Genomic DNA, 25,803 nt, shown 5'->3' with positions numbered 1-25,803 from the left:
ATCTCCACACTGAGACTGTTTATTTCTTTAGCGCCCCCAACAAGCCTCAAAGGACCCCCGCCCACCCAGCTACCACCCCCCGCGCGCGACCGTTTATGGGTTCGTGAGTGTCAGGATCCAGTCAAACTGGTGTTTCTCAAACCGGCGTCAGGTCCAGGAATGTAAACACGCAAGGAAGCGACGATTGGATGAGGTTTTTTTTGTGTTTTCAATGTAGTGATTAAAAAAAATGTGAAGTGAGAAAGGAGGGAAGTGAGAGGAAGGGGAGGTGGAGGAAGCAGGGGGGGGTGCTTTTTAAGATTTCATGTTCTCCTCCAGCCCCCACAGTTTGCAGATAATGGTTGCCAAGGTGACTCGCCAGAGAAAGGGAAAGTATGCGGCTCTTCTCGCGCGCGAAGCAAAACCAGCGACAGATTTTGCCGTGTTTTTTTTTAACATCCTTAAAAAAATGCCATAAATTAAGTTTTCACCTGAATATGCAATGACAAACACGCGCACACAATTTCTGTTCAGCCAAGAGGAAAAAACTCTCAATGTTTATTCAGCCATGGATTTCACATTGTGAAAAAAAAAAAAAGAAAAATGTACAAAATAATGCCATAAAATTGGAATGACTCATGACATCCGAGACAACAAAACGAGGCTCGATGAGCGACACGTGGCCTCATTCTCACATTTTTTTTGGTCTTCGGGAACATCCGCGTATAAATATTCGTCGGGATAAAAGCAAAAAAACCTTATCATGGGTGCCAAAGCTCTTGCAAGCCGACTAAAACAACGTGAGAGCGCTCACAAATTGAATGGAGAGGGAAAAGGAAGATGTTTACTATCATCAAGTTGTGTTTTTACTCTTATTGACATGAACAAAATGTTGGTCAGTTTTGTGTTGAAAAGTAATCGTTGCCGTTATCAAGTATCTTAATGTGGTAAGCCGCAGTGATGTCGTTACATATTGAACAAAAATGTTTCCCGTCTTGCCTTTTATACGATCTCCTGAAGCTCTTGGAAAACCTAAAGTAAGGATGTTGAGCTTTGTGAACAAAAGTGTCGAGTTTGTTTTAAAATGGGAGGGGGGCTTTATCACTGCAGTTAACCGGGAAGCCTCCCTTTGCGCACCCCCCGCCCATTTGCCCCACAGACAGCTGCGAGAACGGCCGCATTCTTGGCCTCGCCGGCCGTTAGTCAGCGCTGGTCATCATCACGTGACGCCGCGGCTAATTGTCGCACTTTTTCAGGGAGTTGGCGGGGGGGGGGGGCTGATGATTTAAGTTTTCGCAAAGCTGAGTTGGAATTCTTTTCGCTCGACCCCCCGCGGCCTTCGCAGCCTCACGCTGTGGGTAATCTGAGCTTCCTCCTCCTTCTCATTAAGCGTGCACAAGCCACAGTTCAAGCAGGTAGATGGGAAATAAATAGCATGAAATCATATCTGCTGAGATAACCAGCCCGTTCCACTTCCTGGACTGTCCTCCCATTGTCTCCGTTACACCCTGCCCTGTCCCCATCTTGTCCTTTTTTGCATCCCTTGCTCGCATGGTGTATGTAGCATGAGCCGGGGATATGTGCACACTTGCCCGTTCAAATTATTCCAAATGAGGACCCTTTGGTCAAATGCTTTCATGTGACAGGAGCTAGTCTGTCATTTACCTGCGCCACATGTAAACACGTGCGGAATGGACTGGCCGTTCGGGAATATCCCGAAATTTTGTCTACTGTCTGACATGCTAGTACTGTCAAAGTTGAACTGCCTTCCCAGTCCACATAATATAGCTGACTCCTGGTTAACATAATTACGAGGTCCCAGCCGATTAATCAACCAGCCAATTTAATCAGTCAATATTGGCGCTCCAACAAAGATTACAACATAAAACAAAGATAATATTTAAACATTGTTTAAAAATCTGCCGACGTTTGCCAATTTTTCTGTTGTTCGGATAAGATTGAAATATTTTTTTTTTTAATTCAGCAAAAAAAACGGCTGATTTTTGCATTTTTTTTTCTCGAAGATAGTAACATTCAAACTTTACTTTCAAATTTTCTCTCTTTTTGAGATTAAAAATGTTTTAAAATAAGCAAAAAATTGCTTATTTTTGCTATTGTTTCTCAATTGTTATAACATTAAAATATATAGTTTTTAAAATCTGCAAAAAAAATAATTTTGCAAATTTTTCCTCTGTTGTCACGATAACATTCACATTTTTTTTTAAATCAACAAAAAATGTTCTGTTATAATAAAATATGTTTTAATATAAAAATTGCCTGATTTTTATGTTGTTTTTTTAAAATCTATTCGTAAGATAACGTTCAAATTTTTTTGGAAAAAAAATATAAATTGCTTGCCAGATTTGGCCGAACATTGACAAATTGGGGACAAAAAAAAATGTGGCGATTTTTGCCAACTTTTCTGTTAAGTTAAAAACAATACTGAAGGACACGATATAAAATTTAACTGTCAAATGTTCTGCCTGTAATTAATATCTTTGTTGTGTAAGCATAAAGGGGCCAAAATAATTTATTTTAGCCATTATAGTTTTTTCCCAATTAATCGGCCGATTAATCGGTTACAGTTTTATTCTGCCAAATATTGGAATCTGCATTTAAAAAAAAAAATCCATAATAGTCGGATTGTAGTTACCTACTGTCAAACTATTGATTTTTGTTCCGTCCCCCCTCAAACCTCCAATAAATATCCATTTTCAATACAAATACCCACCGGGGGAGTCTTATCAAACTCGCCGTGTTACACAGCAAAAACTCTTGCGGCATTAAACGGCAACCATCTACTTCAATGAAAGGGCAAGTTGAACACGTTATGACAAACTCATTGCGCCAAGTCAGCACTCGCAGTGTGAAAAAGCAGCATCAGCGGCAATAAGCGGCATCCCCAAAACAAGGCGTCTATCCCCCCCCCCCCCCCCCCCCCCACAAAAGTTCGGCCATCAGCTCTCCATGCATCATCATAAGCCGGGTTGGGGGGGGTCAAAGGAAGGAGCTTATTAGCGGATGAAGAGCTTTGTGTGCATTCAGTCCAAACACATGCTGGACACTGCAGCCTCTGCTGTCGTCCAGAATAAAAAAAAGAAAAAAAAAAGATCAAAATGTGCCACGTGAGCCCGTTTGGTTCTTTTTTCTTTTTCTGTTTTTTGGTTTATTTTTGGTCGAGCGTCCATCTCGGAGGTCTTCTCTTGGAGCGCCTCGCCACAGTCGGGAGTTCAGTAGATGATGGAAAAACAAAGAAAAAACCCGGAGGAGATCTGGAAGAGAACAGAAAAAAAGAGGATTTTTAAAAATATGTCAAAACACAGGCAGTCCTCGAAATCGAGGATGAGGTCCTGTCTTGCCTATATCGATTCATAAAACCATAAATCAATATTTTCAATACGTTTTTTCACTTTAAATTCGCCTACATGTATGTTTGTTTGTATCTTGGTGTTTTCTTGAATTTATAATCCAATAATGGGAGCGTTGGTACGAATATGTGCAATATAAATTCACAATGAACTTTTAACAAGCCTCACCCGGCTCGGTCAGGCCAACGAGGAGCTCCATAAAGTCTGAACGGCATCGCTGGCGAATGCTCGGGAAGAAAGACTTTTTTTTTTTTTTTTTATTGCAATCTCCCCTCCCGCCCTTTGCAACTTGCCTTTCCCCGGCGAGCAAGCTGTCAGCCTGAACCGTGGCGCACACAAAAGGCCAGCTGAGGTTTAAATAAGTGGCAGGATTAAAGCCCTCGGAGACTGTTTTGAGCCAGGGAGTAATCCCGCGCCATTAGCCGCTTCCCAGGCTTTATCCGGCGAGGACGCGTACGCGACGGATGCTCGCCCACGCCTCGTTGTCAAGAGCTGGCAGCCATGTGTGGGCGACGGGTTCGCGCCATGCCGCCTGCCCGCCCCCACCCTGTGCCCGGGGCGACTGTCGGCTACCGGAGCGCCTCCTACGTCGAGGCCGCTCATCATCATCGCGGCTGAGAAGGAGGTCAGAAAGAAAGCACGGGCAGGGCAGGGCAGCGCAGTTCACTTTAGAGCTATACTTTCATTTAGCGATGTTCCATACCAGTTTGTTTTCATTCAAATTTCATTTTACGTACACAATAAATAGCTTTCAAACGCAGATGATTTGCTGATGTGTCAATCGGCTGCAGCATAGTGCAAACATCTGCCAAGAAGGATTTACTCTTAATGACTTTAGCCTCCGTGAGTGCCTGATACCTTACATAAGACCGATATATCCTCATATCATTTACTTGCCCATGCCTACTTTAATTGAGTATTTATTTAAAGGTACTAATTGTACGTGAAAAAAAAAGTATCAAATTAATTACACACAAAATATTATTTTTTTTTATTGCTATAATGGGCTAAAATAAGTGAAGTATCCTTTTAAAAAAATATAATATTGCGATGAAAGGAGGGTTCAAAACTGTTATGATATACTGTGTCATGTTTATTTTCTTGCTTTAGTAGGTGGATTACATGCTGTGTCCTGATGGTATGCTAACATGCGGCACTGTTTATGTAGCTACCGCCACTCCGCCCAAGTAGCAGACTGAACTTAGATTTGGTGGAAACGTGGCTTTTGGGGCCAGCACTATAGAACAAACGTGCTTATTTTTCACTGGTGAAGGCAGCACTTCATTACAGAGCCACTGAATTACACTTGTGAGTGAGTGTAGCGCATTGCCAAAGATGAAAGATTTGCTTCATCCACATTTGTGCAGGCACTTATGGAGCTAATTCAAAGTAAGCCAAGGTACCCTGTAGAAGCCCCCCCCCCCCAAACGTGAAAACCGCCCCCAAAAATGTGAACCCTATGGAACCGTTGAAGCCCAGCAAGCAGCGGTTAGCCATGATGAATGTTTCCCAACGGGGCGGCCTTCTCCTCGGCCCGCCACCGGGAGCGTGACCTCATCAAAGGGAGGCGACGGAGAGTGGATTAGCCCGGCCCAGGCATTGCTGACCGCTGGCGTGCGCCCCCCTCCCTCTAATTGGCCAACCGGCTAGGAGTAACCTCCCCCACAGGAGCAATGAAAGTATCCTATTCTACTTCAATTACCCTCTCTGTCCTCTGGCACGTCCCTGCAGTCACTTAACTAACGTATGCAAAAGCCTTGGTCAGCCCCCATCCTCCCAGGACCTCCCGCCACTCGCTTGCCTTAAGAAGTGACATTCCTCGGGATGTCCAAAGAACCTGGACAAAGAGTCCAAGAAGAGCCGGCCTGAATTCAAAGGTCTTGAGGATTGAGACTCACGATATTCCCACATTGCTGAACTCTAATTCCCACACAAAGAATTCTAGTAATGCGTGGTCGTACCAACACTGGCGACCACATTGTATCCCACCGCACATCTTTTGGGTTTTCTCACTGCATTCCGGTACACAAGGGCACGGAAGCACAATTAGAAGGAATGAAGATAACGATTGAGTTCTGAAGGGCTTGCATTCTCCACACAAAGCATTTGAAATCCAAATGTTTCAAACCAAAATGGCTGATTTCCTGGTCAATTTAGGGCACGGGCCCTTGAGGATTTTTCGTGCAACCTGTTATAATAATAGACAATACATCCACAAAATTTTCTGATTTTGGAACTAAGAATATGAGCTAGTGTTATAGTCAAGACCACACCAACCGAGACCAAGACATTATTGAGGCTAAAGTATTGAGACAGAGACAAGACCAAGACTTCTGGAGGACATGAGCAAGAAAAGACCACGACTTTTGGACACCGCAGCATGATCTGCATTCTGCGTTTCTCACTGTTAAGAGTAGTACTGACCTGGTCTCGACCGTTCTTGATCAAAAATCCATAGTCCGCCTTGTCCTGAGACTAAGTAAAATACCTTCGATTCCGAAAGTGAGATGCTTAAAGATTGGTCTTAAAGACCAAGACCGATCTCAAGAACTACAACACTACTATGAGTAGTAGTACTTTGGAAGTTTTATAAGTGGAGAAACTATTTTGTGTGCAGGTTTGTTTATTTTACACAATTTTCTACCTCTGGACGCACCTTAAGGAATGAGGCCAGAGCAGGTCTTCAGGCAGGCAGATGCTTCCAGGTGCTGACAAAGGCAGTGGGGATGAGGGAATACGGCACCGTGGTGATGCTGTTCCATGCGTCCAGCGTGGGGTCGTAGCAGTCCAAAGTTTTGCAGCGCTGCGTGCCAAAGTAGCCCCCCACCACATACAGTTTGTTCCCCGACGCCACCGCCTGGCAGCTCATGCGCTTAGCCGTCACGTCGCCCACTTTAGTCCACTGATAGCTCTCGCTGCTGAACTTGTAGGCCGAGCACGCTGAGAACTCTGTGTCGCCACCCATGACGAAGATCTGGTTGCCGAGGACGGCGGCCGCGGTGTAGCGCCACGGCTGCGGGCAGGATGCCGGCACGGTCCACCGATTCTCCTGGGGGTCGTAGCACTGCACCTTGGGCAGCTTGTCGTGGGTGACGCTGGTCCCCCCAAAGGCGAAGAGCTTGAGCTTGACGCTGACAACTGCCGCATTGCTCACACCCTCCCTCAGGGGCGCCACCATGGTCCACTTGTTGGCCGCCGGGTCGAACTGCTCCACTTGTTTGAGTGATACAGACGGCGAGGCGGGGAGGCAGCCGGTCGCCGCCGTGTGACCGCCGACCACGTACAGGCAGTGTTTGAGTTCTGCAGAGCCATGGCCGAACCTGGCGATGAGCATGGGTGCCGCTTTGGACCATTCCTCGTGGACCGTGTCGTAGACCCACACATCTTTGGAGACGCCGTTCTCTGAGCCCCGCCCTCCCGTGATGTACACCTTACAACCGATGGCGCAGGCGCTGAATTCCTTCCTCGGGCTGGGAATGTCCGCTTTGGGAATGATCTCCTTGGCCTTCTGGTCCACCAGGTACAACTTGTCACACATGAAGGTCTGGCCTCCGAGGAGGAAGAGGGCGTGGCTGGTCTTCCGGGGTCGGGCGCATTGACTGTTGACCACGCCGTCGTTCTGCAGGATCCTCAGCTTACACCGGATGGCCTCGTCCACCAGCTCTTTGCTCCCTGCTTGGGCGTTGATCAGCTCCTCGGTGGAGACATTCTCCATCAGAAAGATGGCTGGCAGGAGGGCTAGACGGACCGTGCCAAGGAGTTCTGGGAGGTCATAGTGGCGCCTCTCCAGGTCGTAGTTGATCCAGTTCAGGGCGGCCTCATATACCAACCGCTCGTCCTCCGTCTCTAGCTCTTCGTGGGACAAAAGCTGCACCACCATGTCTTTGGGCAGCTGGAGGAAGTCCTCAGTCTTGCAAATGGCGGGGAAGTTGCTGAGGCACATGCTCCAGGAGAGCTCCGACAGCTTGGTGCACTGGTGGGCGTCGGAGAGTAGCAGCATCCCCAGGCAGTTGGACGGGTGAAGGTTCCTCTCGAGGAACTCCGCGCAGGCGTCGCGGATGTCTTGGAACTCCAGCATGTCGCCGGCCTCCAGCAGCGACTCTGCGTTCTCCTCGTTGATGACCACCCGCGACGTGTACGCGTAGTCCAACAGCAGCTCCAGCACCTCCGGGTGGACCGAGTCGTGGAAGTCCACCTCGCTGGCCTGGCTCTCACGCAGTCCGCCGCTGAACATGGCCTCGAAGTAGCGGCTGCATGCGGCAAGGACGGCACGGTGGCACGGGAAGGAGCGGCTGCCGGCGTGGAGAAGCACGTCGGTGAACAGACGCTGCTGCCGTAAGGAGTTCAGGTGCATGAGGACGCTGTCGGCGTACGATGACTTGTGGAACAGGTAGATGTTCATTGAGCCGGTGCTGGCCCGGGACTTCCGGTTCTCATGGACACACACGGACATTTTCATTGAATCCTGGAAATAAAACAAGGGGATAAAAAAAAAAATTAAAAATCAGATACAGGTGATACTCTACTTAGTAACAAATGACGAAGAAGGCAAGTCACCTGCCTTGGCTCACTTGCATCATCAACTCTCAAAATCCTAAAGGTCACAGTCATTGCGTGAACATTTCTCAGAAAACTGCGAGGATGGCGTCGTCTCCCGAGAATTCCAAGCACCAAAACAAATTGGGGTGACGACGAGGTCGACGCATGAAAGAGATGCCCGGGATTCCAGCTATGACAAGTCAGTCAACGATTAGGTTTGACGTGTCGCATGAGTGGTTTTCTCACTTGCTGGCATTCCAGGTATGCGTGCAGTAAAAGTTCACACAGTAGCTTGTTAGCTTTGAGGGGGGGGGGGGGGGGGGGGGGGGGGGGTGCTAACAAGAGCTTTAATGGCAACAAGCATGTGAAGACAGGATGCAATGGATTGAATATGGTAATCGGCTGGGTAGAGAACGAGCGCTGCAGCGAATAGCAAAACATGACACCCATGTAAATGTTTACAATTGCCTATATTAATAATTCAAACTGCAAATATAGAACAAACAATAATAACAGATAGCCTGTCAGAACAGTCAATGATACATAAATGATTTTTGAATTTGAATTGAATTTTCCTCAATCAGGGACTTTTGTGAAATGAAAAACAGTACGTGAACAAATCGCCGATAATAATTTGACTTAAAATGTTCACGTATTCCTGCACACATTACGCCAGCTGACTTTCACGTTCCAGATGAAGACGTCATAGTGAGCATCCGTGCTCGGGAGGAAATATCAAACAAAGCGCAAAAACATCGGCCTGACAGGACTGGTTGCATTCCAGTGGCGACGAGCCGACGACGCGTCACCTTGCGGCCTCTGGCTCAACTGAGACGACAACCACACGCAGACTGCTCCAATTTTTGACCTAATTATTCATTTAGAAGACGGCTTCCTGGTGAAATCACGCTTGATTGTCAGGTCAGAGTAAGAAAGTAACAGAATAACTTAACTTGGTTTGCTAAACATCCATCCATCCAATGAAAATGACATCACAGTGCACAAGGGCTCAGGCCATGATTGGTCATGACCAATCACGGGTCACCTGTTTTCTGCGTTTGGTCATGTGACAATTGAGCCCTGAGCAACTGTGATGTCATTTTCATACAAGTGGCAAAATGGCCGCCCCCTGAGATGGTGAAAAACGGGTGGATTTTGCTGCTTAGTTCATATTTCACAAACGCAAGTGACCAAGTCCAAACAGCCGCCATGACTCTTCATCGATGGCAATAATTTCCAGATTTTCCCAAGAGAAAAAAAACAAAACAATCCGTGACTAAGTGTTGTTCCCACGCTCTGTGCTAACCGATCAATTTTTTTGTCTTTTGTTTCTTTTGGGTTTGATGTTGTTCAAAGTCACGGGTGGGGCGGTTATTCTGTAAATAATTACTTAAATCATGGTTTGTTTTCTCATCCTCAGACATGACTAATGGAGCCATGAGCTCATCCTAACAATCACCAAGCATCCGCTTCACCAAGGTCCTTTTTAAATGCACAGCCGATGACTTTTCTGAATGTATGGCGGAATACATGTAAGTAATGAGTAACAAACCATTATTTTTTTTTTCTGTTCGGATTATCATTCTCGAATAATAAGCCACAAATGCCAACAAACAACACAGGGAGAGCCCCAGCGAAAAAGCCTCTGGCCTCCATCTGAGGCCTGGCTGGATGTAAACTTAAGTTGAAATCATTGCCAGGTGTCCACAATCACGGACTCAGGAAGAGGGATGGGAATGTGAAGGGGAGAGGGGGGCAGGGGAAGTTTCTTCTCGAGTAAACATGGGGATCAGATGGGCCACTTGGAAGAGACAAAAAGGAAAAAGCGAGGACGCGGCGGCCGCCGATCTGCATCAAAACTCCTCTGGATCTAATTTAACGTCTCGGGCCAGCTGTCGGTGTACATGCGTCAGCCGAAAACCTCATTTACTCGCCAGCGACACCTGATGTCGCCATTTTTTTTTTTTGTCTTGGAAAGCCATTAACAACACATCACTTTCTCTCCCAGGACGTACCGATACCCAAGGTGATGATTATGTCCTTGTCGTATAAAGCAGTCTTACCACGACATCAAAATGTAGGTTACTTATAACTTGGGTTATATTGAAATGATGATCTGGTCTTAATTTGCTCACAAACGTACTGAGTCACTGTGTAATTTAGAACTATTTTGAACACAAAGCTATTGTTCTGTTGTATGCCTGGCAACAGGTGGATACAATTAACGTTAATTGTTTGTTTCATTGTCAATTGTACCTTCTGTGGTCTAATGCAAGCACATTTACCGGTAATTGCTTCTGCCTGCTGGCATAGAGCACAGGAGGAATTGTCAAACCGTTTACGATACCAAAACAAATCGGCGTTGTTTCAATAAGGATCCAAACACAGCTCAGACCTCCACCAAGGCTGAATAAACATGTCAAAGAATGGTCTTAATGGATGAAAAGAGACCTGACTGTGTTGTTTATATTGCCTCTAAATGCTCAATCTGGATCACATCTGAATTCAATTTAGTGAACTTCATTAAAACACACATGGATAATCTGGCTCAAAATCACATCGAGGGATACATTTTTGCGCAATTCAAAATGATAAAATTGTAATTGTAAAATTCAAATGCATCACCCGTACTTGCGTATCTTTTTTCAGGGTACGCCCGTATTCCAAAAACATGCATGTTGGCGTCATTGACGGCTAAATTGTCCATAGATTTTTATGTGAATGTGTTTGCTTATGTGATTGATTGGGTGTTGACCAGTCCAGGCTGTACCCCGCCTCTCGCCCAAAGTCAGCTGGGAAAGACTCCAACTCAACCTGCGGCTCAGAGGACAAGCACAATAGACCTTGGTTGGATGCAATATGGATCATTTTCGAATAACCAACGTGGTGTAACCACCTGCTCTGTACAGTATGTGAAATTGAGTTAATCACATCGTGGCCATATTTAGAGTTTTAAGTAGATTATGAGTTGAATGATTTAGCTATGATGATAATGATACAGTGTTTACATTTTTGCCCTGTTACACTGATATTTAGTCGTCAATATTTTTGCACCACTCTAAAGGATCTTACAAACTCTATCCAGTTAAACGTTGGATATTCATGCATGAAATATGCATAAAGTATAAATAACGACATATGATAATCAGCTTAATAAATTTAAGGGAATGTTTGGGTCTACTGTATAGTAGTATGTTATTGAATGTATTGTCCATCAAAATTTGGTCAGAATATTAACATTTCCTGCGTGTTATTACATGACTAAATATTTGATTAATTCCTTCTCATGGCTGCTCTTTGTTCCTATTGCATTCTATACTACATTTTATATAGTGCATCGTGTGCATATTGCTGCGTGCTCTCTATCTGGTTGTAATAATGCTATATGCAGTAGAAACATGTTTTTTTTTTTGTTTTTTTTTCAGATACCTTACCTCTTTGGGGGAACGCAGGAGTTCAACCTCGCCCGTGGAATCCCTCGGACATACCCGCGGTGAGAGAGCCACGATGCGGCCGCCGCGCTTGCCTCTCCCCGCTTCTTCTTGTCCCGTTCCCACCGAGCTCAATCCCGGACCAGTCCTCTGCGACGTGACTTGTAGGTCCGCACTAAGAAGAACGGGATCTTGGAGGTGATGATGATGAGTTGGTGGTGGCGGCGGGTTGGAGGTTCTTCTCTTGTTGTCCAGCTGCCTGGGACTGGCTGCGCTCGGCTGCTGGCTGGGGCTTCGCCTCAGTGCTTTGGGCTGATTGGGCGGGGTTGTGGCGAGGGGCGGGACTTGGATACCTCCGTGGAGCCAATCAGGTGGGAACGGGAGAGAGATGGAGAGGGGTGTTGGCATGTAAAAAATACAAAACATGCGGTAGTTTAATTTTAAAAGACACACATACGCACACACCATTCATCTCATTATTTGCTTACAAGCGTGGTGTTCATAAATCTATCACTTCCGGTTTTGTACTGGGAACTGATGAGCTCATGTTTTGCGGGAAGAGCCTGTTGGAAAGAAAAACCATAATGTGCATTTTATTTGTAAAAAATCAACCAAGCGCACATGAAACGGTCCGATTAATACCAAGGTTGAACTTTTTGGAAATTATTCCGACTAGTGGCACAAACAAAACTTCACTAAAATAACACGGCGGCAAAATCATACTTTGGGGCCCTTTTTTTCCGCCCAGCTACAGGCCTTAACGGTGGAAGTGATTATGAATATTTTGAAATAGCAAACAGTTAGCCAAAAACCTTCAGGCTTCTGCTAGAAAAGAAAAATGTCACAGAATATCTACTAGCATATCAGAAATGTATAGGTATATTGTTTGAGTTTGGATGGAGCATTTACTGTATTTTCTTTTTTTTTTGGGGGGGGGGGGGTTAACTAATTGGCTAATTGGGACAGTTGTACGGTGAAGTGTGCAACTGTCTTTTTGTATGCACAAAATTTAATTCATCTCAAGCCTTTAAAAACTGAAATATGGAACAACAGTGGCACCTAGTGGATAATGTCTTCAGAGCATGAACTGAAACATCGCACGTAGGTAAAATCAAATCAAGTGACGCACAAAAATACGTTTATTAGTTTCTTCACAAAAATGCTCTTGTCGACGATGAGGTGAGAATGACACAACGACAAAATGAGGAGTAATACACTTGTTGACGAGCGGGAGAGAGAAAAAAAGAAGAAAAGAAACAGTGTCCCTTTAAATTTTAAATCTACCTTCCACTTCCGCAAAGTTACTTCCGTATGTGTGTTTTGGCGCCGCCCATTGGACGTTAACCGGTTGCTGTTTACGGTCGGTGTCTCACATGACTTTCTTGCTGTCATTTCGGCTGAGCATGCTTTCTTCCCTCACCGTAGTCGTCCTGCTGGCGGCCTTGTCCTCCTGCTGGGGCCGCCGGCAGGACACCTCTCTCGACGAAGAGCTCGCCCGGTACCGGCAGCCCTCCAAATGGGGGTCGTTGTGGCCGCTACCCCAGCGAGTGGACACCTATGACGTGTCGTTCAAGTTAGCAGCCGCCAGCTTTCAAATCTTCGACGGCAAAGCGTCGTCGGCGGGGCCGAGCTGTAACATCCTACAGAACGCCTACAGGAGGTGATAATCGGTTTTTAATTGTTTCATAATTGTTGTTTGACAGAAAATACTTTATGTTGTTAATGGAAACGGTACCAGAAAAACCTGAGTAGCACAATATCAAAGAACAAATACTTCAAATTTGGGAGATACCTGGAAAATCATGTCATGAAATGCAAATTCTACTTCGTAAACTTTCGGGTGCTCAATTTACAACAAAGTATTTGTACAATAGTTACTTTAACTTACTTCTCACTACTCGTAAACATAGGATTCAAATAACTAAGTAATTTTTTTGTCATATCAACACATTTGTGTTGTGGAACACTGACTCTCACCCTCTTTTCTTTCTTTCTTTTGTTTTTTGTTTTTTTTTGTTTCTTCCTTTGCAGGTACTACAAGTACATTTTTGGCGGGGTTAAAACCAAATGGCCACGCACACAAGACAAGTGGACTGACTTCCCTGTACTGATGGGACTGCAGGTTTTGATCACAGACCCAAATCCGGAATGTGACCATTACCCCAGTGTGACATCAGACGAGTCATGTAAGTTCATCAATCATTGACTTACAGTTGCTTAATAGCCACTCAAAGGCAAATTTTTCATACATTATGTTTTTCTTTTATGTGTGTGTTGACGCGACAGCCATATTTGTAGGCCTACTTAGCAGCCAGGACAGGACAGAGTGGGACTATGTTTATGTTGTAATGCGTTCAATTTCCTGTTGTATGGTCTATTACTGGCACCCTTTTCTTCCTTCTAATCACTTTAGTGCACTATAAACCTTTTCAAAGTGCTTACACATTGTCACATGATGACACTACTAAAAAGAAAACATGTTTGTGTCTTCAGATGAACTGTTGGTGGAGCAGCCTTTTGCCATCCTGAAAGCGCCAAAAGTCTGGGGCGCCCTGCATGGTATGCTAATATTTTTTGCTTATTTATTTTCGAGTTATTTCTCAATCAAACTTGCTGAATCTTGAAATTTTGTCACTGAAAAAGATGACTTTGTAACCAAAACAACTATTGCGTCAAAATGGTTGACATGAAATAAAATGAAATAATTGTTGTGCAAACTTTTAATTCTTCTCCAGTCAAGACTTCTTTTTGTCTGTTTTTAGGTCTGGAAACATTCAGTCAGTTGGTGTACGAGGATGAATTCGGGGCTGTAAGTGGACTTTGCCACTCATAATATTACTAAATCAATGGTCACAATTTGTGTTTATCATGTGTTCTTGATATTTCCAGTTGTTCACAATTCATGTCATTCAGCTTTGTGTTTGTCCTTCCAGAAAACTGTCAATTGGACCGCAATTAGCGACTTCCCCCGGTTTGCACATCGCGGCATCTTGTTGGACACCTCCCGACACTTCCTACCTGTCAAAGTCATTCTGGCCAATCTGGTACATTGGGGGGAAAATCGGTAAAAATTAAGTTGCTAACTTTTTATTCAAGCATATTTTGTTTTTTCCACGACTCCAGGAAACAATGGCAATGAACAAGTTTAATGTGTTCCACTGGCACATCGTTGACGATCAATCGTTTCCGTACCTGAGCCGAACATTCCCGGGCCTCAGCCAGAAGGTCAGCAATCTATGAAGTTTACATTGAATAGCTAGCCTCGTTTGGAACTACCTCATACTGCTTTCCGAATGTAAGCATTTTGAGTAACAAGCTAAGATGTCAGCCTTGTTAGCTTAACTCACTACTATCACCCTAAATAGATATACCACATGTAGATATCCTGCCTTAAAGCTACCTGGCTAAGCTAATGAGTCTAGTGAGCTAACAAGGCTAGCTACATAACTCACCCAAAATAAAAATGTTAAGGTACTGAGTGACATGAAGCATAAATGCTATCCATGACACTAGCAATGTTAGCAAGCTAAGTTAAGAGCCAACTGTAAACTCACCAATGCTATAAAAGCCAGGCCTCATATCAGCTGCCAATGTTAGCGTTTTTGTTAATGAGCTAAGTAGTTAGACTTAGTAGGCTAGCTAACAAATCTCTTACATGCCAAGGATATTAAGACGCGGCCTCATGTTGGTCGCATAATGTTGCATTTTGTTTAAAGCGTGGTCTGCTACAGTGTGATTGGCCAGTCTGGATTTGGCAGGCGTGGCTTCACAACACGAGTTGTGCACAACTTTGCACCGCAGGGGGCGTACCACCCGTACACCCACGTGTACACGCCATCCGACGTGAAGATGATCATCGAATTCGCTCGCCTGCGAGGCATCCGCGTCATCCCAGAATTTGACACTCCAGGCCACACGCAGTCTTGGGGCAAAGGTTGGTGTCCCTAGTCAGCCACCATACTCGGCATTATACAGTAAACCAGCAAAGCGTTATAGCTCACTATTTTTTTTTTTTTTAACAAAACCGGCTTGCTCAGATTTATCTAATGAAACTATTTTGGCCTGTTGTAAAAAAAAATAAAGACTTTCAATCTTGAGGCGACATAATAACCGTTTGGCTACCACACTGTGAGGTAAGGGGCGCAGTTTTACATTTCTCAGACAATTCAACCACTTAAGAAGTGCAAATAAATTTGCTCTCAAGCTATTTTCAATGCTTTCATTTTGTATTAATATGGAGAAAAAAAAACTGAGAATGTAGGAACGTGCCAATAGTATCAATATGCACCCCCCCCAAAAAAAAAACATGAAATTGACCATATTTGGACATAGAATGTTGCATCCCGTAAAGCAATGTTATGTATGAGACGTTTGGTTGTTGACCAGGAGTTGAGTAAGTACTTTTGTCTTTTCTTTTTTTTTAACACAAGTATTGGCTTGTTGTGAATTGCACCTATATAAATAAAATTGAGTTGATTTGCTGAAATTGGTTAAATTAAAATGGATTTATTAATTTATTTCATTTGTTTGTTAATGTATTATAGAGATTTCTCTAATGTAAAATATGTGCCTTATTTCCTTAAAGGTTAGGAAGCACCAGTCTGCAGATTGGAGTACGCAATATGAATAAATCCACCTCTTCTCTCTAGGACAAGCAGATCTTCTGACGCCGTGCTTTGCCGGCTCCGAACCGTCAGGCACCTTCGGCCCAGTCAACCCCATCATCAACACCACCTATGACTTCATGAGCCGCCTCTTCCAGGAGGTGGCCGCCGTCTTCCCAGACGACTACGTCCACCTGGGGGGCGATGAGGTGGACTTCACCTGCTGGTGGGACTCGCGTCCAAACGCATGCACCAACGTCTCCCCCTGCAACACTCTACAATCGACATCTTTCTCACCTTACCAGGAAGTCCAACCCGGACATCCAGAAGTTCATGGAGCAGCAAGGCTTTGGGAAAAATTACAGCAAGCTGGAGTCTTTCTATATCCAAAGGTGGGGATGGAAAATGTATCACCAGGCTCAATGTCTGACAATGAATATCAATATCTGTGATTTAATGTAGACTTTTGAACATCGTGACCTCCACCAAGAAGGGCTACATCATCTGGCAGGAGGTCTTCGACAATGGCGTGAAGGTAAAGGAAGGATTGACACTTAAAGTGGAAGTCAGCCTTAAACATTTCTTGACATTATATTATTATATGTGACCTCACTAGTCTAAACATGACATTCTGGTTAATATTACATTTTTGGAATAGGAGTTATGCGGCAGAATTTTATCCATCTCAGGGGGAAACCATTTTGCCACTTGCTGTCGACGGAAGATGACATCACAGTTGCTCAGGGCTCACGCAACGACCAATCAGAGTTCACCTGGTTTTTTGAAGCTGTTCTGTGATTGGTTGTTACCTGAGACCTGAGTAAAATTAATGGCATCTTCAGTCGACAGCAAGTAGCAAAATGGCCGCCCCCTGAGATGAATAAAAACGGCTGATTTTGCTGCATAACTCATATTCCTCTTAACGCAATATTAACCAAAATATCATAGTTAGACTATTGGAGCTGCATAGAACATATTATTGTCAAAAGAAATGGGTTGACTTCGCTTTTAAAGCAGACACATTTTTTTTTTCCAGTTTTTAATGGTTCCCAGGTCTCTTTAATAACATGCATTTGTCAAAATACTCCAAGGCTCAAGAATTACAGCACAAACTTTGAGCAATATACAGTCACTCAAACATGTTGAATGTTTATTATGAGACCCAATCATGAAATTCTTGCAGTCAGTTCTAACGCTACCTAACAATAAAGTGTAGTTTGAAGTGGCGCCAGTAAGCTCGGCACGTTTCAGCTCAAGCCGGACACTGTAGTGCACGTGTGGATGGGCGGCGCCGACTCCGGCGACGAAATGCACAACGTGACGGCGGCCGGATTCACCACCATCCTGTCGGCGCCCTGGTACCTAGATTATATTAGCTACACCCAGGACTGGCTGAAGTACTACAAGGTGGAACCGCTCAGCTTCAACGGTCAGTCGGGGGGGTTGAGGTTGTGTGGGAGGCTTTGGGATTCGTCAACAGGCTTACGCTTGTAAAACGGCAAGTGAAATTTTCCTTGTTAATTGGCAGATTATGTATTAATTGTAATATTTGTCATTTTGTGAATTTTTTTTAACCTTTTTTTTTTTTTTTTTTGAGGCCAGTTTTTGCAGCATGAGCAGAAGCAGATCTCCACATTCACAACAAGAACAAGAGTAATCTGTAGTATGTTAACCGTTTTTAAAGCTGTATTTACGTGAGGGTCAATAATGTGACACGTTCACAAGTCGGACTTTGGCGTGGGGTCAGAAGTGGAGCAAAACATGCGTTCAGAGGAATTTTGTTACTATTTTAGTTATAAATGTAATAGTTGAAAAGGAATGTTGAGAACCGGCCAGTTCAAATGGGGAGGGCGCTTTAAAAAAAAAAAAAAAAAAAAAAAAAAAAAAAAAAAAACGTACGTCAGACGGAAAGGCCAAACTTGGGACGCCCCTATACGTTATGACATGGTGGCTTGTCTTATGTGTGTTGTGTAGCTGAAGGCAGACACACTCATCCACGTGTGGAAAGGCACCCAGCAGCAATACCAGAATGAGATGGCCAACGTCACCGCGGCGGGTTTCCGGACCCTGCTGTCCACCCCCTGGTACTTGAACCGTATCGCCTACGGCCAAGACTGGCAGGGCCATTACAAGGCCGACCCGCAGGACTTCCAGGGTTTGTGTCCGCAAAATGCAGCGCAAACGCTAAAAAAATGCTGCTCCTCAAAGCTTCTCTGACTTGGGATGTTTTCAAGTTTCGAAACCGTTTTGACGACATCGACGTTGCCCATGTCATATTTGAAATGATTACTTTCGGTATATTAAAAAAATTATAATAATGGAGGGGAGACACGGCAGTAAAACAGGCCAAGATCCAGATGTCATGTGGGTGAGACTATTGTCATACTAGGTGTAATTTAACAGAATACAAGTGTTGGAATACGAGTCCAGTTACTTCAATTCATTAGTTGCCAATTCCCATGACTTGGATGACACCATTTTTAGCATGCACATTATTTTTATTCAGATCTTCTCAAAGATGACTCAGGCAATTAAGTCATTATTATGATGATGATGATGATGATGATGAAGCTTTATTACAGACTCGAAGTCCAAACACACACAGACCAATAAAAAAAAAAAAAAAAAAAAAAAAATGCTAAGGATGTGTAACGTTTATACAAAAAAAGTGGAGAACCCTCCCAACCAAGACTTCACATGTTTGAAACACAGTTATGGCTAAAATTGAATTTCACGTGAACAAAATGCTAATTTGTTAGCCACTTTAGAAACTCTACAGTATGTTAAGTGGAGCAAAACACTTAATGTGCTATCTTTAACATAAAGTATCAAAAGAACTTAACCAAAGTAAAAAACAATTCTAAAAGCTCTAAAAAAAAATAAAATAAAAAAAAATAAAAATAAATAAAAGTTGATATCCAATACATTGACTTTCGCATCAAATACTATGACCGCTTCAGTGCAAATCAGTGTAAGCCTGTTGAACGAACCAAAGCTAATAAATTAGGAAACAATCACGTCACTTCAGCATAGTGAAATACTCTCGCTGCCATCTTTTTTCCCCCCAAATAGGAACTGAGGCGCAGAAGAAGCTGGTGATCGGCGGAGAAGCCTGCTTGTGGGGCGAGTACGTGGACGCCACCAACCTCACGCCGCGACTCTGGTAGGGACATTTCTCTGTGGAAAATGTCTACAAACTGACATAGCTCTCCAACTGGTGAATTTGCGAATGGTGAACCAGGAATATGCGGACGGTGACTTTTTTTTTTTCCTCCAGGCCTCGTGCCAGCGCCGTGGCTGAGCGTCTGTGGAGCGCCAAGGACGTGACGGACGTCAACGACGCGTACGACCGGCTGTCCTCGCACCGCTGTCGCATGGTCGAGTGAGTAACCGCGCTTGCCTTTTTTTTTTTTTGCACTTGAAGAGAAGGGCGTGAATGATTTTCTCCCGTGTCGGTGTCAGGCGCGGGATCCCCGCCGAGCCGTTGTTCTCCAGCTACTGCCCCCATGAGTTCAAGGGAGTTTGAGGAGAAAGAGGAAGACGAGGGAAAAACAGGAATCGAGTGTGGCAGCGCATGATGAAGGCACCTTTTTTTTTTTTTTTTACGTGCACACACTGATCAATGCACTCTTTTGTAATATTTGTAAGACCCATTGATTGTGAATACAAATGCTGATAAATTGACATGGCATACACTTTTCGTTTTATTATCTATCGTTGACAGCTGTTCAGACAGAATGGCGGTTGAGTGGTTAGCACATCCGCCTCACAGTTCTGAGGTCGCAGGCTTGAATCCGGGATGCTGGCTGGGATAGATTCCGGTCTCACCCGTGACGCTAATGAGGATAAGTGTTGTTGTTTTAGCCACGCCTTTGGTCCAAATCAGCAGCCAATCACAGCAGGCCGGCCATTCGCTTCACGAGCGTGTTCTGCTCCTGTGTGCTCATGGCCTCGTAAGTGTCCAGCTCCAAGGAGAAGGTGGCCCTCCCTGAGGTCAAAGTTCGCAGGACGGTGGAATAGCCCTTTGCCGTCAAAGAGAGCACAAAACCAAAAATAAGTTGAGTTTTTCCAATAGATGGGGATTATTTCCATAGAAAAAAAAAAAACGTAGATCTCGGGTCTAACCTTGATTTCCGCCAGGGGCACGCTGGCCAGCAGCACCTTGTCCTCGTGGCGACTCTGGATTTCCCGGACCGTCCCTCGTCTGTGGGCCAGGTCGCCTAACACGGCGCCCAGGTGTTCCTCGCCCACGATCACCTCCATGGACATAACCGGCTCCAAGACCTGACCACCGGCCAGCCTCAGGGCCTGCACGGGGTTGAATACAGAACTTTGAAGTTGGCCCAAGTCGCCTTTTAAAAAGGTGTGGTGTCATTTTCCCGAACCTTCAACATGCAACGGGACACGCAAGCAGAAACCATCGCCGGAGATGTTCCCGCCTCCATGTCGACACGCTGGATCAGTGTGGAGACGCGCTGAAGAGGGGAGCCCAGCAGTGGACCTGGATGAGGGAAGACAATGATGGGGAATACGATCAGCATTTCACACATGCAGCCCTACTTTTAACAGTCAAGACTCCTCACCTTGGAGGTACGAGCTGTGCACTCCGTTCTCCACCGCCTCCCTCATATCGTCCGACAAGTTCCCGGCGGCCTCGTCCAGGAACGCCACTTGACACGAGGCGACGGCGTGGTCCTCGCCGGGTCGGACGGCCAGCTCCACCGTCGCCACGTGTCTCCTCTCGCCCACCGTGCGGTCCAGCGTGTCTGTCGCAATCAAAAGGAGGTCACGGCAGCCCATTCGGGCAGCAAAGCCAGACTGAAAGCGTACCTGTGGCGGAAGCCTGGTGGAGGATGGTCTCCCGGTACGCCACCTGCAGAGGGCCCAAGTGGGTCTCGATGCCGTACTCCCTTCGTATTCGATCGTGGATGATCTCGATGTGCAGCTCTCCCATCCCGCACAGAATTGTCTGAGGGGCGGCATGACGTAAAGTTCAGTTGCCCGCCCTTTTCACACTGCACTTAGCAGGGCAAGCTTGAGGAAGCCTTATTTTAATGCCGTGTCCTAAGCTTTGGAACTTTCTGCATTGCAAATTTGTAAATCTACTTTGGGGTGGGTAAACTGTGACAAGCGATGGAGTCGTGGCTGAGCCGATCATACCTGTCCGGAATCCGGGTCGATCCGGACTTTGAGACTGGGGTCTTCTCTCTGGAGGTTGTTCAGCGCATTCTCAAGATCTGGGTGGTTAAAAAAATAAATAAAATGGTGGTGAATTGCATGTAATGGTGGAAGAAGCAGCGTAACGTGCAAACTCACCAGACTGTTTGGCCATGGTTGGGGCCTCAATGGTACAGAAGAAGACTGGGTCGGGGACCTCCACCCCGGACAGGACCACGCCTGTCCGGTCCTCCGTCTGCGCTCGGCGGGCGGCTGCGGCAGCGGCCGACGCTTTGGAGGAGACGATGGTGTCGCCGGTTACTGCCTTTGAGAGAGAACGCACGTGCAGTTACACTATATGGATGGCAGGGCATGAGGAAGGGGAGGCGGCGACGAAGTTCACCTGCTTGAGTCCGACGGTCAGGGCGATGTTTCCCGCCGTCATAGAGGAGATTTCCACGTGTTGGTCGGCGAAAGGTACCATTAGTCTGCTCATCCTCTCGCTGAAGCGGAATGTAACAAATGTGTTAATTTTAACAACGAAAACTAAACAAAAATAATTTCGTCAACACACATTGGATTGGACTAAAACCCTCATTAATAAACAATAAACTGACTTAATCAGCATGCATTTTCATCGACTAATGAAGACGAGATTGATTGAAACTGGACTAAAACTAAATTTAAAAATGGCAGCTAACATTAACACTAGTAATAAAGTGTATACACTTTATTGTATTTAAGTATTTTTTTTTTGTAGGTACAGACAGTATATACTTGAGTATTCCTCATTTGTCTATAAAATTGTAAGTACACCTCCGCTAAGACGGAAGTACTTCCTCTGACAATGAGCGTCATTGCCACCTACTGTCGTGAATGTGCAACTACACTTTGACACAGCTGTAGTAGGGACGCACGTGTTGTTCCTGTTGATGTTGTGCACCGCCGTCTGCGCTCTCAGTGTTCCCGAGTAGATCCGAAGGAAGACCAGAGGGCCGCGCTGCTTGTCGTGGAGAACCTTGAAGGCCAGAGCGCACAAGTCGTCCTTGTACCAGCGCCTGTTAAAGAGGATTTGCAAGTCACAAGTAGGTCTCAAATCTTTACCTTCAAATTTCAACAAGCAAAATGTAGTTCGCTGAAGTTAAGTGGAGGAAGGGAGCATTTTTTGACTCACACCAGGTCGTGGGGCCTTTCGTCAGGGGAGGGCAGGTAGGCGGTGATGGCGTCCAGCAGAGGTTGCACACCTTTGTTGCGCAAAGAGCTTCCGCAGAGCACTGGCACGCCTTTACGGGTCAGGGTGACCCGTCGAACCGCCTCTCGCAGCTGAGGACAAAACTTTGTTAAGCAGGCGAGAAATAATAGCGCCAGTTTCACTCTGGAGAACAAAATTTGGTTGACATCGATCTTAAGTAAACCTGCAAAAAAAAGTATCAGGAAGTCTGCCATTTTGGTTAGAAGTGGCCATCTTGGAGATTTCCAGCAGATCTTAAAAGATGGATTTTTCGAAAAGATGTCCAATTGAAACTAAATCATGAGGAATTTAAATTTTTAGCATTGCATTGAAGATGCACCGTAAAACAAGAAACTCGAATAACTCTGCAGTATATTCCTCTGTTCAGGTGCTTGTTCAATGCAGCTGGCAACTTCTATTTAGTTTACAACAACAAAAAATAACTCACTTTTACGTCAGGAACGGCGTCAAAATTGTCACTGAAGTCGGTCAGCAACAGCTCAGCAAACTCGTCATCCAGATCTGCAACCTGTTATTGAGAATACATTAACATTACGCTCCAAAATAAATGAATAAAAGTTGATTTGAATAGTTAATTGCGCATATGCGGTTGATTACTTCAGTAGTACGACACTGCACCTGTTCAATCAACGCGGTTCTGGCCTGGCGGACTTCTCGCAGGAGCTCTGCCTCCTCCTCCCGGGACTCGCTAAGAGGTCTGGTGTCAAAAATGCGCCCGTCGTCCGTCGGCTTCCACATCAGCCTCTGATTGGTCAACAGGTCGACCACGCCGGAGAAGTTCCTTCCTGTGCCCACAGGAAGCTGCAAAGCAGGAGAGCTAATTTCCTCAAATTGTGGTTTCAGATCTAATAGACACACAGATGCCTCAATTAATTGCTGCATTATACTGTAGAATATTTTCTTTATTAAAATATATACATAATTTTCAATGAGGAAAACTGATTTCATATGAGTAAATTTAGATATGATCTTGGATGAGCAATTGAATAAATAACAGAGAAAATATACCGGTAGTAGATTCTAACGATTTCTTGAGAAAATGTTGGTACATTTTTTTTTTTTTTTTTAAGTTTAAATCATTTTAAAAAGTTTTCCCGTAAATGTTACCTGGAGCAGGACTGGATTGGCTTTCAGCTTCTGCCTGATGCTTTCCAAACAGAAACTGAGACTAACCAAAAAAAAATATATATATATATATTTATGTAACGATTTGAATAATTAAAAAAAAAAAACATTTAGTAGACCATTCCCTCACCTGGCTGCGGGCTTGTCCATCTTGTTCAGGAAGCAAACACACGGGATGTGATGCTTGTCTGCTTGCCTCCACACCGTCACCGTTTGGGCCTAACAGATACACATTGAGCAGATTTTATAAAAGAGTTTTGTTTTTGTTTTTCCCGGGGTAAAATGTTTTTCCAGCAGAAATGTGAAAACCTCGACACCCGCAGACGCATCAAACACTGCGACGGCACCGTCCAGAACCCGAAGAGCCCGCTCCACCTCCAGAGTAAAGTCGACGTGACCTGGTATGGCGCGCACACACACCACATATAAAAAGTAATATTTTAATGAGGTTTTTTTTTGTTTTGTTTTTCCCCCTGACAAAAAACGTTGGGAAAAATATAGAGGGGCTTGATTTAATAGATTGTTTTGGCGCCATCTTGTGGTATCTTTGAAACTGCAAAAAAAAAAAGTGACTAGTTGATTGAAGTCAGAAAAGGTCTACTAATAACAGCTGAACTTTAATTACGGTTTAAGAATTATTTTTTTGTTTAACCCTTTTATGTTTACATATGTTTTCCAAGGCCATCACATTTTTTCTTATTGTTCCTAACATCTATAAAATGTATTCAGAACTGCTTAACAACAGTAAGATTGTTTCATTATCATTACTTTTAAATGAAAACAGTTTCCTCCCTCCTTTGATGCATAGCCTACCTGGTGTGTCTATCAGGTTGATCCTGTGACCTTTCCAGTCAAAGGTCACCGCCGCCGACTGGATGGTGATGCCACGTTCACGCTCTTGAGCCATGAAGTCCGTCACTGTGTCGCCATCGTCCACATCTTGAAGGGCATCGCCACAATTTATAAAATAAAATAGCAGCTCGATGCCAAATGTAATGTTTATTTATTTTTTGCCTTCCACCCCATAAACTCACCTCCCAGCGCTCTCGTGTAGCCCGAGTAGTAAAGCATCCTCTCCGTGGTCGTCGTCTTTCCTGCGTCGATGTGCGCCATGATGCCGATGTTGCGGATTCTAAGACACATTTCCGAAGTTACACAAGTTGAAAAGAAATACTGTGACGTTACTAGAATAAGGTAAAAGTATTCAGCCTGCATTATAAGCCTGTAAGTTAGTTAACCATTGTGCAAAATACAAGTAAAATAAAGTCAAACGCATCCACTTGTGAAGATAGACATGTTTTAGTAGCATTACAGGTGTAAAAATAAGATACCAATTGTTTGACAGAAGTACAATAAAATAAAACTACATGTACTTAACCTGTTTTCAGTTGTCATAAGATGTAACAAATGTAAACGAAACAAACAAAAAAACAGGGATCCAACGACAAACTAAAATTACTCAATTTTAGTTTACAATTTGTATTTTTGTTAAACAAGTGTAGTAAAAAAAAAAAATAGAAGGTATAATAAAGTAAAACTGCTCTGCCTTAAATGAAAATACTCATTTCTTATGGTCATACCTGCGTAAAAATAAACCAACCACGGTGTGAGACTCGTATAAAAGCAAACTTACTTGGACACATCCGGGCTGACCACAGATCGCAGTGATTTCACATCATCTGTAAAAGTGTCATCATTTAAGGGATTATGCAATCAGATGTATAGAAAACTACCAGGTTTCTACTTATTTTTGTTGTAGTAATAATAATAGTAGTATTAACAAGTGAAAATGGCTATAACATAATCTATTAAATGACTTACCACCAGGAAGAAAGCTGTAACTCCTCTTGAGAAACCTGTTCTGTCTCCAACTGCACCACCGTAGTACCTGAAAATATTTTACCTGCAAAGGACAGCGAATTTAACGTCTCACAACACGAGCGCAAGTGAAATGACCGGAAAGTTTCTATCTTACCCAAAACATCCTTTAAATGTCCAATGACGGCCGCATATTAATATCCACTTGACCTCCTCGTCATTCTCCTCGTCGGAGAGATCACCTAAGCCTGGGTCGAAATGACTTTTCCATTGGAAAACTAAAGATAGATATTTTAAACAATGTATTCTGGACGAAAACAGCAAATATTTACACTGAGCGCACCCCTCCAGAAGTCACATTTGTATTAGGTACTCTTCCGAAATACGTCCCCCTCGAAACGTAGACGACGCGAACTGTTCCGTACGATCACCTCCATAAAATGGACTTCTTTTAATTTGTTGAATCATTTACACTTATATTATATGTGCTATTTTACAAGCAGTAATGCATCTTTATTAAATCAGTGCAT

At 44.3% G+C, this 25,803-nt stretch overlaps 4 protein-coding genes and 1 long non-coding RNA gene across 7 annotated transcripts in view; 3 read left to right on the top strand and 2 right to left on the bottom strand.

Moving 5' to 3' along the window:
* arhgef28a (Rho guanine nucleotide exchange factor (GEF) 28a) overlaps positions 1–9,470 on the top strand; it is a 48,686-nt gene extending 39,216 nt beyond the window's left edge. Inside the window, exon 27 of the mRNA XM_077498264.1 lies at positions 9,307–9,470. The gene's annotated coding sequence lies outside the window, so the exon portion shown is untranslated. The remainder of the gene's footprint in view (positions 1–9,306) is intronic.
* On the bottom strand, positions 503–11,609 carry enc1 (ectodermal-neural cortex 1). The gene is made up of 3 exons (XM_077498306.1): positions 11,321–11,609; positions 6,004–7,812; positions 503–3,251 (listed from the first exon to the last, which is right to left on the bottom strand). The coding sequence occupies exon 2, from the start codon at positions 7,804–7,806 to the stop codon at positions 6,031–6,033; it is 1,776 nt and encodes a 591-aa protein (XP_077354432.1). The 5' UTR covers positions 7,807–7,812; positions 11,321–11,609; the 3' UTR covers positions 503–3,251; positions 6,004–6,030.
* Positions 9,657–19,616, top strand: hexb (hexosaminidase B (beta polypeptide)). 3 transcript variants are annotated; one of them, XM_077498303.1, is made up of 15 exons: positions 9,657–10,794; positions 11,312–12,977; positions 13,349–13,503; positions 13,811–13,876; positions 14,080–14,126; positions 14,251–14,361; positions 14,441–14,542; positions 15,119–15,251; positions 15,967–16,147; positions 16,227–16,313; positions 16,384–16,456; positions 17,896–18,076; positions 18,994–19,084; positions 19,199–19,303; positions 19,384–19,616. In XM_077498303.1, exons 2-15 carry the CDS (start codon positions 12,691–12,693, stop codon positions 19,445–19,447), a joined length of 1,683 nt encoding a protein of 560 aa, XP_077354429.1. In that variant the 5' UTR covers positions 9,657–10,794; positions 11,312–12,690; the 3' UTR covers positions 19,448–19,616. The 3 variants fall into 3 exon arrangements, with proteins under 3 accessions (XP_077354429.1, XP_077354431.1, XP_077354430.1); XM_077498305.1 differs by lacking the exon at positions 17,896–18,076 and adding an exon at positions 17,173–17,350 and having other exon boundaries at positions 9,955–10,794; XM_077498304.1 differs by lacking the exon at positions 9,657–10,794 and having other exon boundaries at positions 10,845–12,977.
* Positions 19,592–25,779, bottom strand: gfm2 (GTP dependent ribosome recycling factor mitochondrial 2). Its single transcript, XM_077498269.1, has 20 exons — positions 25,431–25,779; positions 25,277–25,358; positions 25,089–25,134; positions 24,490–24,587; positions 24,269–24,394; positions 23,765–23,853; positions 23,586–23,674; positions 23,438–23,498; positions 22,949–23,131; positions 22,758–22,838; positions 22,253–22,401; positions 21,996–22,136; positions 21,482–21,581; positions 21,238–21,403; positions 21,082–21,158; positions 20,752–20,890; positions 20,505–20,687; positions 20,307–20,422; positions 20,047–20,229; positions 19,592–19,943 (listed from the first exon to the last, which is right to left on the bottom strand). Exons 1-20 carry the CDS (start codon positions 25,437–25,439, stop codon positions 19,815–19,817), a joined length of 2,247 nt encoding a protein of 748 aa, XP_077354395.1. The 5' UTR covers positions 25,440–25,779; the 3' UTR covers positions 19,592–19,814.
* LOC144002793 (uncharacterized) lies at positions 19,985–24,419 on the top strand. The gene is made up of 3 exons (XR_013278813.1): positions 19,985–22,163; positions 23,750–23,856; positions 24,285–24,419. It is a non-coding gene; the product is annotated as an uncharacterized LOC144002793 (long non-coding RNA).
* Positions 25,780–25,803: the final 24 nt, after the last annotated feature.

This window comes from Festucalex cinctus, chromosome 15, assembly GCF_051991245.1.
Source record: "Festucalex cinctus isolate MCC-2025b chromosome 15, RoL_Fcin_1.0, whole genome shotgun sequence".
In the NCBI taxonomy this organism is placed as follows: Eukaryota; Metazoa; Chordata; class Actinopteri; order Syngnathiformes; family Syngnathidae; genus Festucalex; species Festucalex cinctus.
The sequence above is the reverse complement of the archived record's forward strand: the minus strand, read 5'-3'. Positions and strand labels throughout refer to the sequence as shown.